General features: G+C 45.1%; 1 protein-coding gene across 1 annotated transcript; it reads right to left on the reverse strand.

Annotated features, from left to right (window-relative positions):
- Positions 1–1716: 1716 nt before the first annotated feature.
- HEBP2 (heme binding protein 2) lies at positions 1717–10448 on the reverse strand. The gene is made up of 4 exons (XM_027602868.1): positions 10250–10448; positions 9593–9728; positions 8672–8852; positions 1717–2512 (listed from the first exon to the last, which is right to left on the reverse strand). The coding sequence occupies exons 1-4, from the start codon at positions 10349–10351 to the stop codon at positions 2314–2316; spliced, it is 618 nt and encodes a 205-aa protein (XP_027458669.1). The 5' UTR covers positions 10352–10448; the 3' UTR covers positions 1717–2313.
- Positions 10449–13798: the final 3350 nt, after the last annotated feature.

The following is a 13798-nucleotide window of genomic DNA, read 5'->3' on the forward strand; positions in this document are numbered from 1 at the left end:
CATAAAAAGGCAAAGAATCAATAAATAATCAAGGTGAGCAAATACCTTTGGAAAATAATTGCCTGAGATTCTAAAATTTTATATCCATAAGAATTTCAAAGCCAGAAATCTAGCTTGTTTTGTATCAAAAATTACAAACTAGAAGGTAGTTCTGAGGTCATAATCATATTGATTATGCACGTAGGCTATGCAGGATGAATGGCTCCATATGACCCCAGCCACTCGTGACCCAAGGAAGCTGCACTCTGCCGTCTGCCAGTGGGGCCTAGCGGTTAACACATGGACCCAGGAGTCAGACTGCCTGGGCTCCAATTAGCCTCTGCTCTTACGGTTTCATCTGGAGCAAGTTACCTAACATCGCTGTGCCTCAACGTCTTTATCTGCAAAATGGAGCTGATAGAATGTGGCACAGAGAGTTGCTCTGAGGGTTGAATGTAGTAATTTGGGTGAAACACTTAGAATGGTGCACCTAGAAGGTAATCTAGAAATGTTAGTTAGCTATGGAAGCCATTAACTATAGGTATGTCTTTATCCAGGTTAGCAATCCGGGCAAGGGAGAGATGGGAATTATTGTCCTATAGAAGGGTCCAGGGGGACCTGGGATTATGCTCACTATAGATATCCCAGTTTGGGAGGTTAATTTTAAGAGATATCACATAATGTTGGGGTTGAAGGGACCTTAGCGTTATCTGGTTCCATCCTCTTGCCATTGGATAATCTTCTCTAGAAGTGATGACACGTTCTCTGCTTAACCACACACAGTGATGGGAACCGGAACTAGTGTCCCAATGCATTGTTGGGAAGTTACTGAGAACCAACCTGCTTTTCTCCTTCAGTCCTCCAACAACCATACCCTGAGAGGCCACAGTAGTTACGGCCTTTCCCACAACGGGCTTCCTCTCTGTGGAAGAGGACTTCAACTGCCCCGGTTTTGACCTCAGTTTGTACTAATTGATTCTTTCCAGCATATCTGTTAACTCAGGCAAAAGACCAGGTGGGCTAAGTAGCCCCTGATGGGAAGTGAAACTACCCATTCAAGCAAGAAAGACACCGTGTGATTGACCGCAAGACAATGATTGACCTGACCTTTACTGCCCACCTGCGTGTACCCACCAACCTCTGTCCCACATTGTCCTTATATAAATTTGGAAGTGTTTTCAGCATGTAAGATCGTCTTCAGACGCTAGTCCCCGGTCGTCCCAGGGTTGGCCTCACTGAAATAAATTCTTGTTTCACCACCTCTCATCTCCTTGCCTTTGGATTTTGTCAGCAGTGAGTGGCCTAACCTGGTCTGTTTGGGACCCCAGAGTCAGGTGCTCTGGCATCCTTGGGCCCCAGTGATATCTGACATCTCCAGGACCCAATTAGGCACACATTTCAACCTCCTTGATTTTATGGCAACTCATCCTTTTAATAACTATAATCATTTTTATATGACCTCCAGAACTACATGAAATACTTTTTTTTAAAGATTTTATTTATTTATTTGACAGAGAGAGACACAGTGAGAGAGGGGGCACAAGCAGGGGCAGTGGGAGAGGGAGAAGCAGGCTTCCTGCGGATTAGGGAGCCCGATGCGGGGCTCGATCCCAGGACCTGGGATTATGACCTGAGCCAAAGGCAGACGCTTAACAACTGAGCCACTGAGGCGCCCCACTACATGAAACACTTTAAAAGCGGATGTGAATTTTAAAATTACATATTTGTATACATGACTTCAGGAAAGAATATGCCTTTATTGAGTTTAGGAATAGAAGTCCCTAACTTCATAAATTTGTTCTTTGCCATGCAATATTATCGACCCTTTTGGGTACCGTGGGATTTTCTGTTGCGGTGGGGGTGGCTGGGCAGCTGGGGAAGAGGAGACCACAGGGAATGTGACAGGGTCAGGTGCAAAAGAATCTGATTTTTGTTTTCAGCTGAACTTCACCTCGCAAGGCTTCACAGCCTAGCCGTGCCATACAAGATAACTCTTTGGCATTTTTATTGATAATATCTGGAGGGGATAACATCCAAATGACACAAATCCAAGTCAAAAAAGGCAACATGTGAAGAAGGGTCAAGTAACAGGACACTTTCCAGGAACCTCACAGAAATAAACTCCCCCAGAGCTGTGACTGATTGATTCACATGTTTCTAGAATACTGTCCCCTGTTCCCTGTGTATCTAGATAAAGCTTCAAGCATTAAAAGGCACCTTGGAAATAAGCTCAGTTCATCACAGTTCTCTCAGGTAGAGCAACTAGACCTGCATTTTACAGGTAGGTAGTGTTGATGTCTACGGTAAGCAATGGAACTTCCTGGGTTTTTTTTCTCATTCATTTTCTTTGGAAGGTTCATTTTTCTGAATCAACCACACTTCATTATTTCTATCAAGCAACTTGAAAGGACTGTTGTAGCCTGCGGTGTAGTAAACCTTCTCATTGAAAACTTTTCCTTCTTCCCTCAAAGTGCTTGCTAATGTCAAAAGTTGTTCTTGATTCTTTTGAGCACTAGAGAATCCATCGAAAGCCCTGCGAAGGAGAAAGTAAATAACCGTGAATGATGTTCACGCTGATATAAATGTCAGTCCGAAAAGGGGAGCAGAAGCTGACACGATGAAGGCTGGATCAAGTGCAGCTTCCGCCCCCCACCCGCCAGCAGCCAACCTCCTCTCCTCTGGTTCCCATTCTCAGCGCCACCTCGCCACACACAGAGGGGACCCACGAGGAGGCACATGTCCCAGCTGCTGGCAGGCAGACTTGGAACGTTCACCATCGCGTGCTCTAACTCTTGCTTCTCAGACTTTTCGCGAGCACATACTAATCACCTGGGAATCTTGCTAAAATGCAGATGCAGGTGGGGCCTGAGAATCTGCATTCCTAACAAGCTTCCAATGATGCTGATGCTGCCGGTCAGAGGACCATACAGAAACCCCCTTAGAAGACTCCCTTTCAGACTTCCAATTTTCTATGGAACAGTTCCCCTCCCCTCCTCTCCTTGGGAAAAGGGTAGGTGCCGCATCATAGATGAATATGATAGAGCTTCGACCCTATGAATTTATAGTCTACTGGAAGAGGGGAACAATTTGGCAGCTCTTTATATACAGCCTGAGAAGAGATTTAACAGAGACAGGATCCATATGCTTGGGAGCCCCAAGGATATGACTGAATCAGGGGTAAGGGATATCATCTGAGTTGGGTCTGGAATAGAGGATGGCTTTGCTGGGCAGGAAAAGGGGAAGGAGAAGAAAAGGAACAGAAGTTCAAAAATACAAAGCATGTTCATAGTGAGGCACAAAATGAGCTCTGAAAGGTGAGTCGGAGCCAGAAAGAAGAATCTTTTATGTCATCTCCAGGCCTTTCGAGATTATTCTGAAGGATGCTGAGCAGAAAAGTAACTTCTTAGGATCCGGGAAAGACAGATGGAAAAGAGACTGGAGGGAAGGAGCAAGGCTGGAGGTTGCTATGGGGATGAGGAAGAAAAGACAGTCAAAAGATTTAAATAAAAAGTGGGAAAAGAGAATAAAAGTTTAAGTATAGATTTTCAAGTACATACAAAACTATCCTGAGGTTAAATTATGACAGCACCCAGACCTAGCTGAGTTGCTGACGTGTAAATATGATGAATTTGATTTTGAAGGTTGAGAATAGGAAACACAGAAAATCACAAATATTCCCAATATACCTTCTTTAGCATAAGTTGTATTATCAATGTGCCAATGGACAAGCTTAGTCCTACCATTCTTCAGGTAAGATGTAAGCTCTCAAGGGTACACACTATGTGTATTTCATTCAACGATGTTCATGAGGCATCTAGAATTGTTCATGGCATGCAGTATCTTTTAAATCCTCATCGAATAGTATAGGAATCTATGTACACACATGTACATGAAATAAAACATTGAAGATAAATTGATAAAACTTCTAATTTTCAGAATGTTGACTGATAATGATAATTCTGAACCATGTGTTAAGAAATATTTGCCCCCTAAATCTATTATTTCCTTAATGAAGAGCCAACTCATAGTCTGTTCTGCCTAAAGGAAACTTGTTTTCAGATCCTATTTCTGCCCCGAAATCAAATCTCGAACCCCCTAGTTAGAAATCATCTTTTGTTCTCTGAATACATATTGTTCTACAATGATCCCTCACAGCTTTATTCAGTACACAAACATATGATTCTTTTCCCACACACCTGCCTTGCTAGGAGTTGCAGGGTATGAACAGAATGCCATGTTGCAGTATTCTTGAGAAAGTTACAGTTTGTACCTCTATCACTATAATTTAGAATAAAAGAACAGAGTGGCTAGCTAACTGGAGAAACTGAGGAAGGCATCACAGAGGAGGTACCATTTGATCCAAGTCCTGAAGCACGAAAGTGGATGCTCCAGGAAGAGGAGAAAGAAAGAGCTAGAACTAGTAGTTAAGGTCAGGTGCACATTTTAACTATTTTACAGAAATTAACTCATTTAGTCTTCATGGCAACCCTATGAGATGGTACTATAACTATACACATTTTACAGATGAAGAGCTTCGGGCAAGAAAATCTGAGGAACCCGCCTGAGGTCACAGCTACAGAGATGTGGAAGGTCCTAGCCACAGCAATCCAATAATGAAAAAACATCCAAATTGGCAAGGAAGAAGTAAAACTTTCACTATTTGCAGATGACATGATAGTATATATAGAAAACCTGAAAGACGCCACAAAAAAACTATTAGATCTGACAAACGAATTCAGTAAAGTTGCAAGATATAAAATCAATTTACAGAAATCTGTTGCATTTCTATATACCAATAATGAAGCAGCAGAGAGAGAAATTAAGGAATCAATCCCATTACAGCTGCACCAAAACCCAGAAGATACCTAGATATAAACCTAACCAAAGATGTAAAAGACCTGTACTCTGAAAACTATAAAATACTGATGAAAGGGGTGCTTGGGTGGCTCGGTTGGTTAAGTGTCTGCCTTCGGCTCAGGTCATGATCCTGGAGTCCTGGGATTGAGCCCTAAGTCGGGCTCCCTGCTCATTGGGGAGTCAGCTTCTTCCTCTCTCTCTACCTCTCCCCCCACTCGTGCTTTCTCACCCACTCTCTCTCTCTCTCTCTCTCAAATAAATAAAGTCTTTTAAAAAAATAAATAAAATACTGATGAAACAAACTGAAGAGGACACAAAGAAATGGAAAGACATTCCATGCTCATGGATTGGAAGAACAAATATTGTTAAAATGTCTACATTGCACAAAGTAATCTACATATTTAATGCAATCCCTATCAAAATACCAACAGCATTTTTCACAGAGCTTGATCAAACAATCCTAAAGTTTGTATGGAACCACAAAAAACCCCGAATAGTCACAGCCACCTTGAAAAAGAAAAGCAAAGCTGGAGGCATCACAATTTCAGATTTCAAGTTATATTACAAAGTTCTATAATGAAAACAGTATGGTACTGTCACAAAGATAGACACACAGATCAATAGAACAGAATAGAAAACCCAGAAATGAACCCACAATTATATGGTCAGTTAATCTTCGACAAAGGAGGAAAGGACATTCAATGGGATATTGGATTGTCTCTTCAACAAATGGTGTTGGGAAAACTGGAGAGCAACTTGCAAAAGAATAAAATTGGACCACTTTCTTACACCATACACAAAAAGATTCAAAATGGGTTAAAGACCTAAATGTGATACCTGCAACCATGAGGTCCTAAAAGAGGACACAGGCAGTAACTTCTTTCACATTGCCCACAGCAACTTCTTTCTAGATATGTCTCCTAAGGCAAGGGAAACAAAAGCAAAAATAAACTATTGGGACCACATCAAAATAAAAAGCTGCAGAGCGAAGGAAACAACAAAACTAAAAGTCAACCTACAGAATGGGAGAAGATAATTGCAAATGACATATCTGATAAAGGGTTAGTATCCAACATATATAAAGAACTTAGAAAACTCAACACCCAAAAAACAAATCCAATTAAAAAACGGGCAGAAGACATGAACAGACATTTCTCCAAAGAAGATATACAGATGGCCAACAGACACATGAAAAGATGCTCAATATCACTTATCAGGGAAATGCAAATCAAAACTACAATGGGATACCACCTCACACCTGTAAGAATGGCTAAAATCAACACAAGAAACAGCAGGTGTTGGCGAGGATGTGGAGAAAGGGTGCTGCTGGTGGGAATGCAAACTGGTGCAGCCACTCTGGAAAACAGTATGGAGGTTCCTCAAAAAGTTAAAAACAAAACAACAACAACAACAACAAAAACACTCTATGATCCAGCAATTGCACTACTAGGTATTTACCCAAAGAATACAAAAATACTAAATCAAAGGGACACATGTGCCCTGATGTTTACAGCCGCATTATCTACAGCAGCTAAAACATGGAAACAGCCCAAGTGTCCATCGATGGGTGAATGGATAAAGAAGATGTGCTATATATACACCATGGAATATTACTCAGCTATAAAAAGAATGAAATCTTGCCATCTGCAATGACATGGATGGAACTAGAGAGTATTATGCTAAACAAAATAAGTTAGTCAGAGAAAGATGAACACCATGTGACTTCACTCATATGTGGAATTTAAGAAACAAAATAAATGAGCAAAGGGGAAAAAAAGAGAGGCAAACCAAGAAACAGACTCTTAACTCTAGAGAACAAACTGGTGGTTCCCAGAGGGGAGGTCAGTGGGGGATGGGTGAAACAGGTGATGGGAGGAAGGAGGGCACTTGTCGTGGTGAGCTCCAGGTGATGGAGGGAAGTGTTGAATCCCCTGAAACTAAGAGGACACTGTATGGTGACTAACTGGAATTGAAATAAAAACTTAAGAAAAAAAGAGAGATGTGGAAGAACACGGGCTGCTCGGGGAAGGGTGGGAAGGTCAGTGGAACGTAGCTAGTGGGAGACACGGTTGGGCCACATTATAAAAGGCATTGTGAACAGTCTGAACTTCACCCTGAAGCAAATGGAAAGTCACAGAGATTTTTAGTGAAGTCACGGGGTGGGGTTTTTGTCTTGCTGCTGTGGTGGTAAGAAAGACCATGGGTACCCGTGTGGAGCACGAGAGGAAGAAAATGGTGGGCAGGTTACTCCCAGCAGTTGGGAGGCCACTGAAGTGCAGCAGTCAAGACCTGAGAAGAATAGACATCCGAACATCTACCGAGTGTCAGGCACTGTGCCAAGCACTGGGGCACACAGAGATGACTGAGGTGTGGTTCCTAGAGGATGAGGACCTGAGGAAGTCACAGGGAAGGGGAGAGGGAACAGAGTCATGGATCATTTCCAAGGAGCCTGGACTGGATCTGGTAACCAGTTGTCAGGGATGGGTTCGCTGATGGTGGCCTTGGAGGTCCTTGCCAGGGATGCTGTCTGGCTGATGAAGCCCTTTGCTGAGACAGGCAAGAGAAGATCACTGCTCACATACATTGAGAACTGGGGGAAGGCTCATTTGTAGAGCTGTTGAGTTTGATCCCCACCTACCTCTCATGGAAATGTCCAGCAAGTAGGGTAATTGGGGCTGGAGACACTAAATTTTGAGAGTCACTGGACACATGTAGTTGAAGCTTTATAAACAGATCACCCAGAGCAAGTCTGCTATGACCTGGGGGTCAATGCGGGGCATCAACAGCGCTTCCTGGGTGAGAGTGAGGAACAGGAGAAGAATGGCAAGAGAGTGACTTTCTGAGACTGAACAGGATGGCTCAGCATCAAGAGAACAGACGGGTCAATACACGAAGGCTGCAGGGGTCACACAGACAAGAGCTGCCATCACGTGCCAAAGGCAAGGGCACAGCCGAGGGTGACGAGGGCAGCCCCAAGGAGATGGTATGGCCTCTCCCAGACTGTGGTGGTCTGAGGAGCCTGTGGAAAGAGAGACAGACAGACAGATTCCTTTAACAGGTGGGTGGTGACAAGAAGGAGAGAAAGGAATAAAGCAACACCAGTATGAGACTGTTACCATGTTCTGTGCGTGTTTTACATTTCATCAGAGAGAATTTAAGAATGTGTCAAACCGGTACCGGAAGCCTGAAACAGTATAAGGAACCACTCAATGAACAGAGGCAATGACTGCAGGAAGCAGCTAGCATCCCTCGGGCTGGGGAACGCAGGAAGGGTCCGGGGCTATCAGAACCTAGAAGCTGGGGGGCGCCTGGGTGGCTCAGTTGTTAAGCGTCTGCCTTCGGCTCAGGTCATGATCCCAGAGTCTGGGATCGAGCCCCGCATCGGGCTCCCTGCTGAACAGGAAGACTGCTTCTCCCTCTCCCACTCCCCCTGCTTGTGTTCCCTCTCTCACGGTGTCTCCCTCTGTCAAATACATAAATAAAATCTTAAAAAAAAAAAAAAAAAAGAACCTAGAAGCTGGGAGGAGGGGGAGTACGCTGCACTGTGTGTTACGATTCTTGTTCGGGTTTACCTCAACGGCAGGTTGAGAATAATGTGCATTGTGTCTTAGTTGTGGAAAGTATGCAACAAACTCTTCATTACATGAATTGATTATATCTTGCAGTAGACCCTTAGGAACACACAAAACTGAGCCAGGAGGAAAACACCACAAAATGCATTAGACCTCTTTTCTTACAGAAGGGTGAAAAGCCTGCTGAAATTGCAGAGGAGCTCAACTGAGAGCAGGCAAGGAAAAGTAGCAGTCGGCAGGGCTATAAATTACCTACCACTTACCGGACAAACACAGTCATTTCAGCTCTGTCTTCAATGAAGACATCTGACTCTGAAGGCCTGGGCGGATCAGATTGCTGTTCAGAGGGGATGTACAGGGAAATGGTAATGATAGACTCGCTGAAAGGACCGGAACCGGGCTCCACATAGCTTGTTACCGGGGCTGTCATCTTTATCTTCATCTCTGGACCATAAAATAATATATTTAAATACTGTGAAAAGATCATGAAAGCAGATTTAGCGTATTTGACTACTTCTAAAAATTTAACCTACTATCTTTTTTGATCTGTGTTTCCTGACTTACTTTATGCTACTGACATAAAATTTACCTTTGAGATAATTTTCATCATTAAAAAATAAGGGGGGCAGAATGATTCAATTATCCACTGGCCACATTAAACACTTTCTGTACTACTAATATTTTTGGTTAATAAATTCTAGTTTTAGGAATAGAAGGGAAAATTAGAGACCGTATAGTCCAGCCTATTCTTTAATTTTTTTTTTTTACAATTCGGAAACTGAGATCCCATAGGCTAAGTGACCTGCTAAAGCATAAATAGCGTCAGAGCCCGAACCAGACGTCTTGAGACCCTTGATCTTGGGTTCTTAGTACCTTCCTGCCTCCTGATCACTCTTAACCTACCAGTCACCAAATTACCTCGAAGCATTAGCCATGAAAAGGACTTAACACTAGTTACACAGAGGCCCAGTTCATCCAGCAGAAACAGACAATAGAGGTTGAAAAGCACTACCCTCCTCTAGACTCTGCTAAGGGTCCTGAGCAGAGTCCTTGTCTTCAAACATTTAAGTCTTCGATGATCTCATTTTTCTATTCTAAAGTATATCTCTTTAATAACCTAAAACGCAAGATAAGCCCGGGGACTCAACCACAATATAAATAATTATAAGGTAAATCGTCTTCACCTTTCTCATTTTTGCCTTGAATGTAACCGTTCAGCTTTGTAAAACCAGTCTGGATGGCTGAATCCCAGTCCATGGACTCAACGGAAGTGCTGACCCACTTGGCTGGTCCATAATGCCGGATCTCATAACTTCCGGGCTAAAATGGAACAGAGAAAACTGAGGGAAGCAATTCTAAAAAGGCAGGACGTGAAAGGCAACAGTACAGGTGGCTTGATCTCGGGTCCACCTGGATGGACCCCTGGTTCTGGTTCCTTAGGACCTGGCAGGGCCCCTTCCCCGAGGCTCCCATCCTTGGATTAGAGACGCTGGGGGCCTCTGCCCCACACGCAGGGGTGGGGGGGTCGGTAAGACCTAGCATCTGTTACGTCCTCTGGGCCGGGAGGGTCCCACCGCGGGCTCTGGGACCTGATCAATTCCTTTTTCTTTTTTAACCTCAAAAGAAACCGAGATGTGGCCAGTTGAGATGGAGATGTAGCCATAACCTAGGGTTATGGCTAACCGACCGAATTTCCCCATCTGGGCAGGAACGGAGCTGGGGACCCAGGCAACTTTAAAAAAATTGAACTTTTTACTTAAATCTGCGGGACCCTCCGGCTCCACTGCAAGTCACCCGGCGCGCTCTGGCCTGCACCGTCCGCGCCCGCGGGAGGCGCCTACCTGGGGGCCCGCGTCCTCCGGCGCCGTCCAGCCCGGCGTCTCCACGGCTTGGGCCGCCGAGCGCTCGGCTGTCGCGGGCTCGGGCTCCAGCACCTCGGCCATGGGCGGCGCCGACGCTCCGAGAGGGGGGCGGCGAGAGGCTGGCGAGAGGATCAGGACGGGGCCGCCCCGCTGCGAGTGCGCGCCGCTCCCGCCTGCCCGGTTGCGAGTCCCCGCCCCGGCGCTGCCCGGAGCCCCCGTCACCCTGCCGACGCGCGCCCCTCCTCCCCGCAGTGCGGGGGACCGAGTCCGCAGGAGCCGGTCCGCGCCTGGGCCGGGAGGGGGCGCTACGACCGCAAGCCCGCCCCCTCCCCTTCCGATTCCAGCTCGGGCAGCTCCCGCGGGGCCGCGCCCCCCTTGCAGAGCTACCCCCCTGCAGCGGTGAGGGCCGGAGACAGGACTGCAGGGTCCGCTTAGGCCGGGCGTTCTTTGGGAGTCCCTCCCGTCCCCGGCCCTTGTTTTCAAATTAACCGGCGCACAAAGGTGTCCACTGTGGGAGTCGGGGGTGGAGGACTCAGTAACCGGCTTGCGGGGTTTCTGGTGTAACCGGTTTGGGAACCTCTCCGCGGCTCCACCCGCGCAGGGAGCCGGTTTAGACTAGTCCCGGGGAGTGGCGTGAGCGCGGTCCGCACCCTGGGTGCCCTCAGTGGAAGGCGGGAGGGCGCCTGCTCGCTGGGTGGGAAGGTGGGCGGGCTGCCGACTGGGACCTTGGCTGTACCTTCTGACACCCCTGTGGGCCCAGGGCTCCATGCGCGAGTCGGATCCGGGGCCCAGCCAGGGACGTGAGGCTATACTCACCCCTAGAAGGTGTCCAAGGTGCCCAGCATCCATCAAGGTCCCTCGCGGGAGGAGGTAGATGGGGCTACAGTCATGCCTAGAGAGAATCTTCAACTGTCCTGGTTTATTGACCTTTGCCTGAAAGGATCCCAGAACCTGAGTTGGTCGCACTAGAACTATCAGGCTGGGGGGAGGGAGGTGAAAGGGGGGCAGAGAAATGGGGGGTAGAGCGACAGGATTCTAGTGCCTTGGAAACTATTTGGTTAGATTTATTTCTTATTTTTCCTAAGAGATTTATTGAGATATATAATTCACACACCATAAAATTCGCCCATTTAATGTGTACCATTTAGTGTTTTAGTATATTCACAGTTGTGCGACCATCACTACAATAAATTTTAGAGCATTGTTATCACCTCTCCCCCCACCCCAAACCCCATAATCTTTAGCCATGGCTCCCCAATTCCCCATCCCCCAGCCCTAGGCAACTACTAATCTGCCCTCTGTCTCTATAGGTTTGCTTATTCTGACATTTCATATAAATGAAACAATGCAGTGCCTTAATCTGTGAGGCTACTGTAACAAAATATCACACTCTCGGGGCTTATAAGCAACAGAATCTTATTTCTCAAGGTTCCGGAGGCTGGAAGTCCAAGCTCAGAATGCCAGCAAGTTCGGAGCAGGCCCTTCTCCCAGTGGCAGGCTGCTGGTGGGGTCCTCATGAGGTGGAAGGGGCAAGGCAGCTCCACCCCCCCTTCTCTAAGGGCACTAATCCCATTCATGAGGGAGTCTGCCCTCCTGACCTATCACCTCCCAAAGGCCCACCTCCTAATACCACCACATTGAGCATTTGGTTTTAAAAACGTGAGTTTTGAGGGGGTGAGAGCATACAGACCATATAGGATACAGCATGTGGTCCTTTATTGCTGGCTTCTTTCACTTAGCAAAATGTTTCAGGTTTCATCCATGTTTTAGCATGTATCAGTGCTTCATTCCTTTTTGTGGCTGAGAATATTCCATTGGATAAATATTTTTCATCGGTTGATGGACATTTGAGTTGTTTCAAGCTTTGGGCTATTATGAATGATGCTGCCACAAACATTTGTGTCCAGGTTTCTGTATGGACATGTTTTCATTTCTCTTGAGTGAATTCCCAGGAGTGGGGTTTGCTGGGTCCAATGGTAACATGATGTTTAACTTTTTGAGGAACAGCCAGACTGTTTTCTAAAGTGTACCTTTTTAGCTTTCCATCAGCAGGCTGTGAGCACTCTGTTCCTCCACACTCGCCAATGCTTGTTATCACCTGACTTTTTGATTATAGCCATCTTATTGTTGTGTGCCTGGTGTTAAAAAAAAAAGGTTTTTTTGAGATATGATTCACGTAACGTAAAATTCACCACTTTAAAGTGTACAATTCAGTGGGTTTTAGTGTTTTCAGTGTGGTGTACAACCACCATCACCAATTCCAGAACATTCCATCACTCCAAAAAGAAACCTCCATACAATTGAGTCGTCACTCCCAATCTCCAACACCTCCCAGCGCCTAGGAGGTGATTCACTAATTTATTTTCTATCTCTGTGGATCTGCCCATTCCGGACATTTCATGTAAGTGGAGTATAATATGTGTTCTTTTGTGACCGACATCTTTCTCATAGGGCAATGTCTTTGGGAGTCATCCGTGTTGTAGCATGTATCAGCACTTCATTCTTTTTTATTGCTGAAGACTATCCCATTGTGTGATTCTACTGCTTTTAAAGCAATTGATGTTCTCTTTTTTCCTTTCCCCTTCCCTACCCTAACAAGTGGGCAGTGGCCTGTGGACACATGACACTCACTAGTATTTACATCAAATCTGTTATTATGCGGAGCTAAGTTTGAATTCTTTAGTGAAGGCTAAATAATGAATTTTGACTGAATTTTTTATTTTTTAAAAAATTTTTAAAATCTTTTTTTAAAAGATTTTATTTATTTATTTGAGAGAGAGAATGAGAGAGAGAGAAAGAGAGCATGAGAAGGGTGGAGGGTCAGAGGGAAAAGCAGGCTCCCTGATGAGCAGGGAGCCGGACATGGGACTGGATCCCGGGACTCCAGGATCATGACCTGAGCCAAAAGCAGTCGCTTAACCAACTGAGCCACCCAAGCGCCCTTGACTGATTTTTTAAAAACAGCCTGATCATTTTAACTTCTATCACATGTGATCCACTGCTTAGGTGACTTTGCAAAGTTGGGAATATAATTTTACTTCGCAGAAAGTTTTAAGAAAAAAGGAAATAATGTCGTTGTTTAAGATTCCTGTTGTTCTTTTCATCTGCAGAGTACCTTTTAGAGTTATCAATGCCTTCTTTCGGGGTGGGGGGAGCATTTTCTTTGTAGAAAAGCTGAGGCTAAATTTGGAGACGTTCATTTAATAGGGTGTGGAATGTACAATTAATGAAGATAACAGCAGGTGACTCAGCTGAGTTATCTATATTTATAAGGTGATAATTAGCCATGTACAAGAACAAAAGGCGGGAAAGAAAAGGAGTTATTTCAGAATAATAGGGATTCCAGTTTAGCATGAATTTAATGAAATTCAGAAGGCTCAAGTTTTATGCCCATATGTCAAAATAATCTAGCTAGTTTTCTTGTTGGTTAATTATGGTAAAATTGTTCTAATAATGCATATTTAATCAATGTTTGTGTGACATGATGCAGAAGATATTCTATTGAAGCTTTACAGCACATGCGGTGGC

Source organism: Zalophus californianus, chromosome 7 (assembly GCF_009762305.2).
Source record: "Zalophus californianus isolate mZalCal1 chromosome 7, mZalCal1.pri.v2, whole genome shotgun sequence".
Lineage (NCBI taxonomy): Eukaryota > Metazoa > Chordata > Mammalia > Carnivora > Otariidae > Zalophus > Zalophus californianus.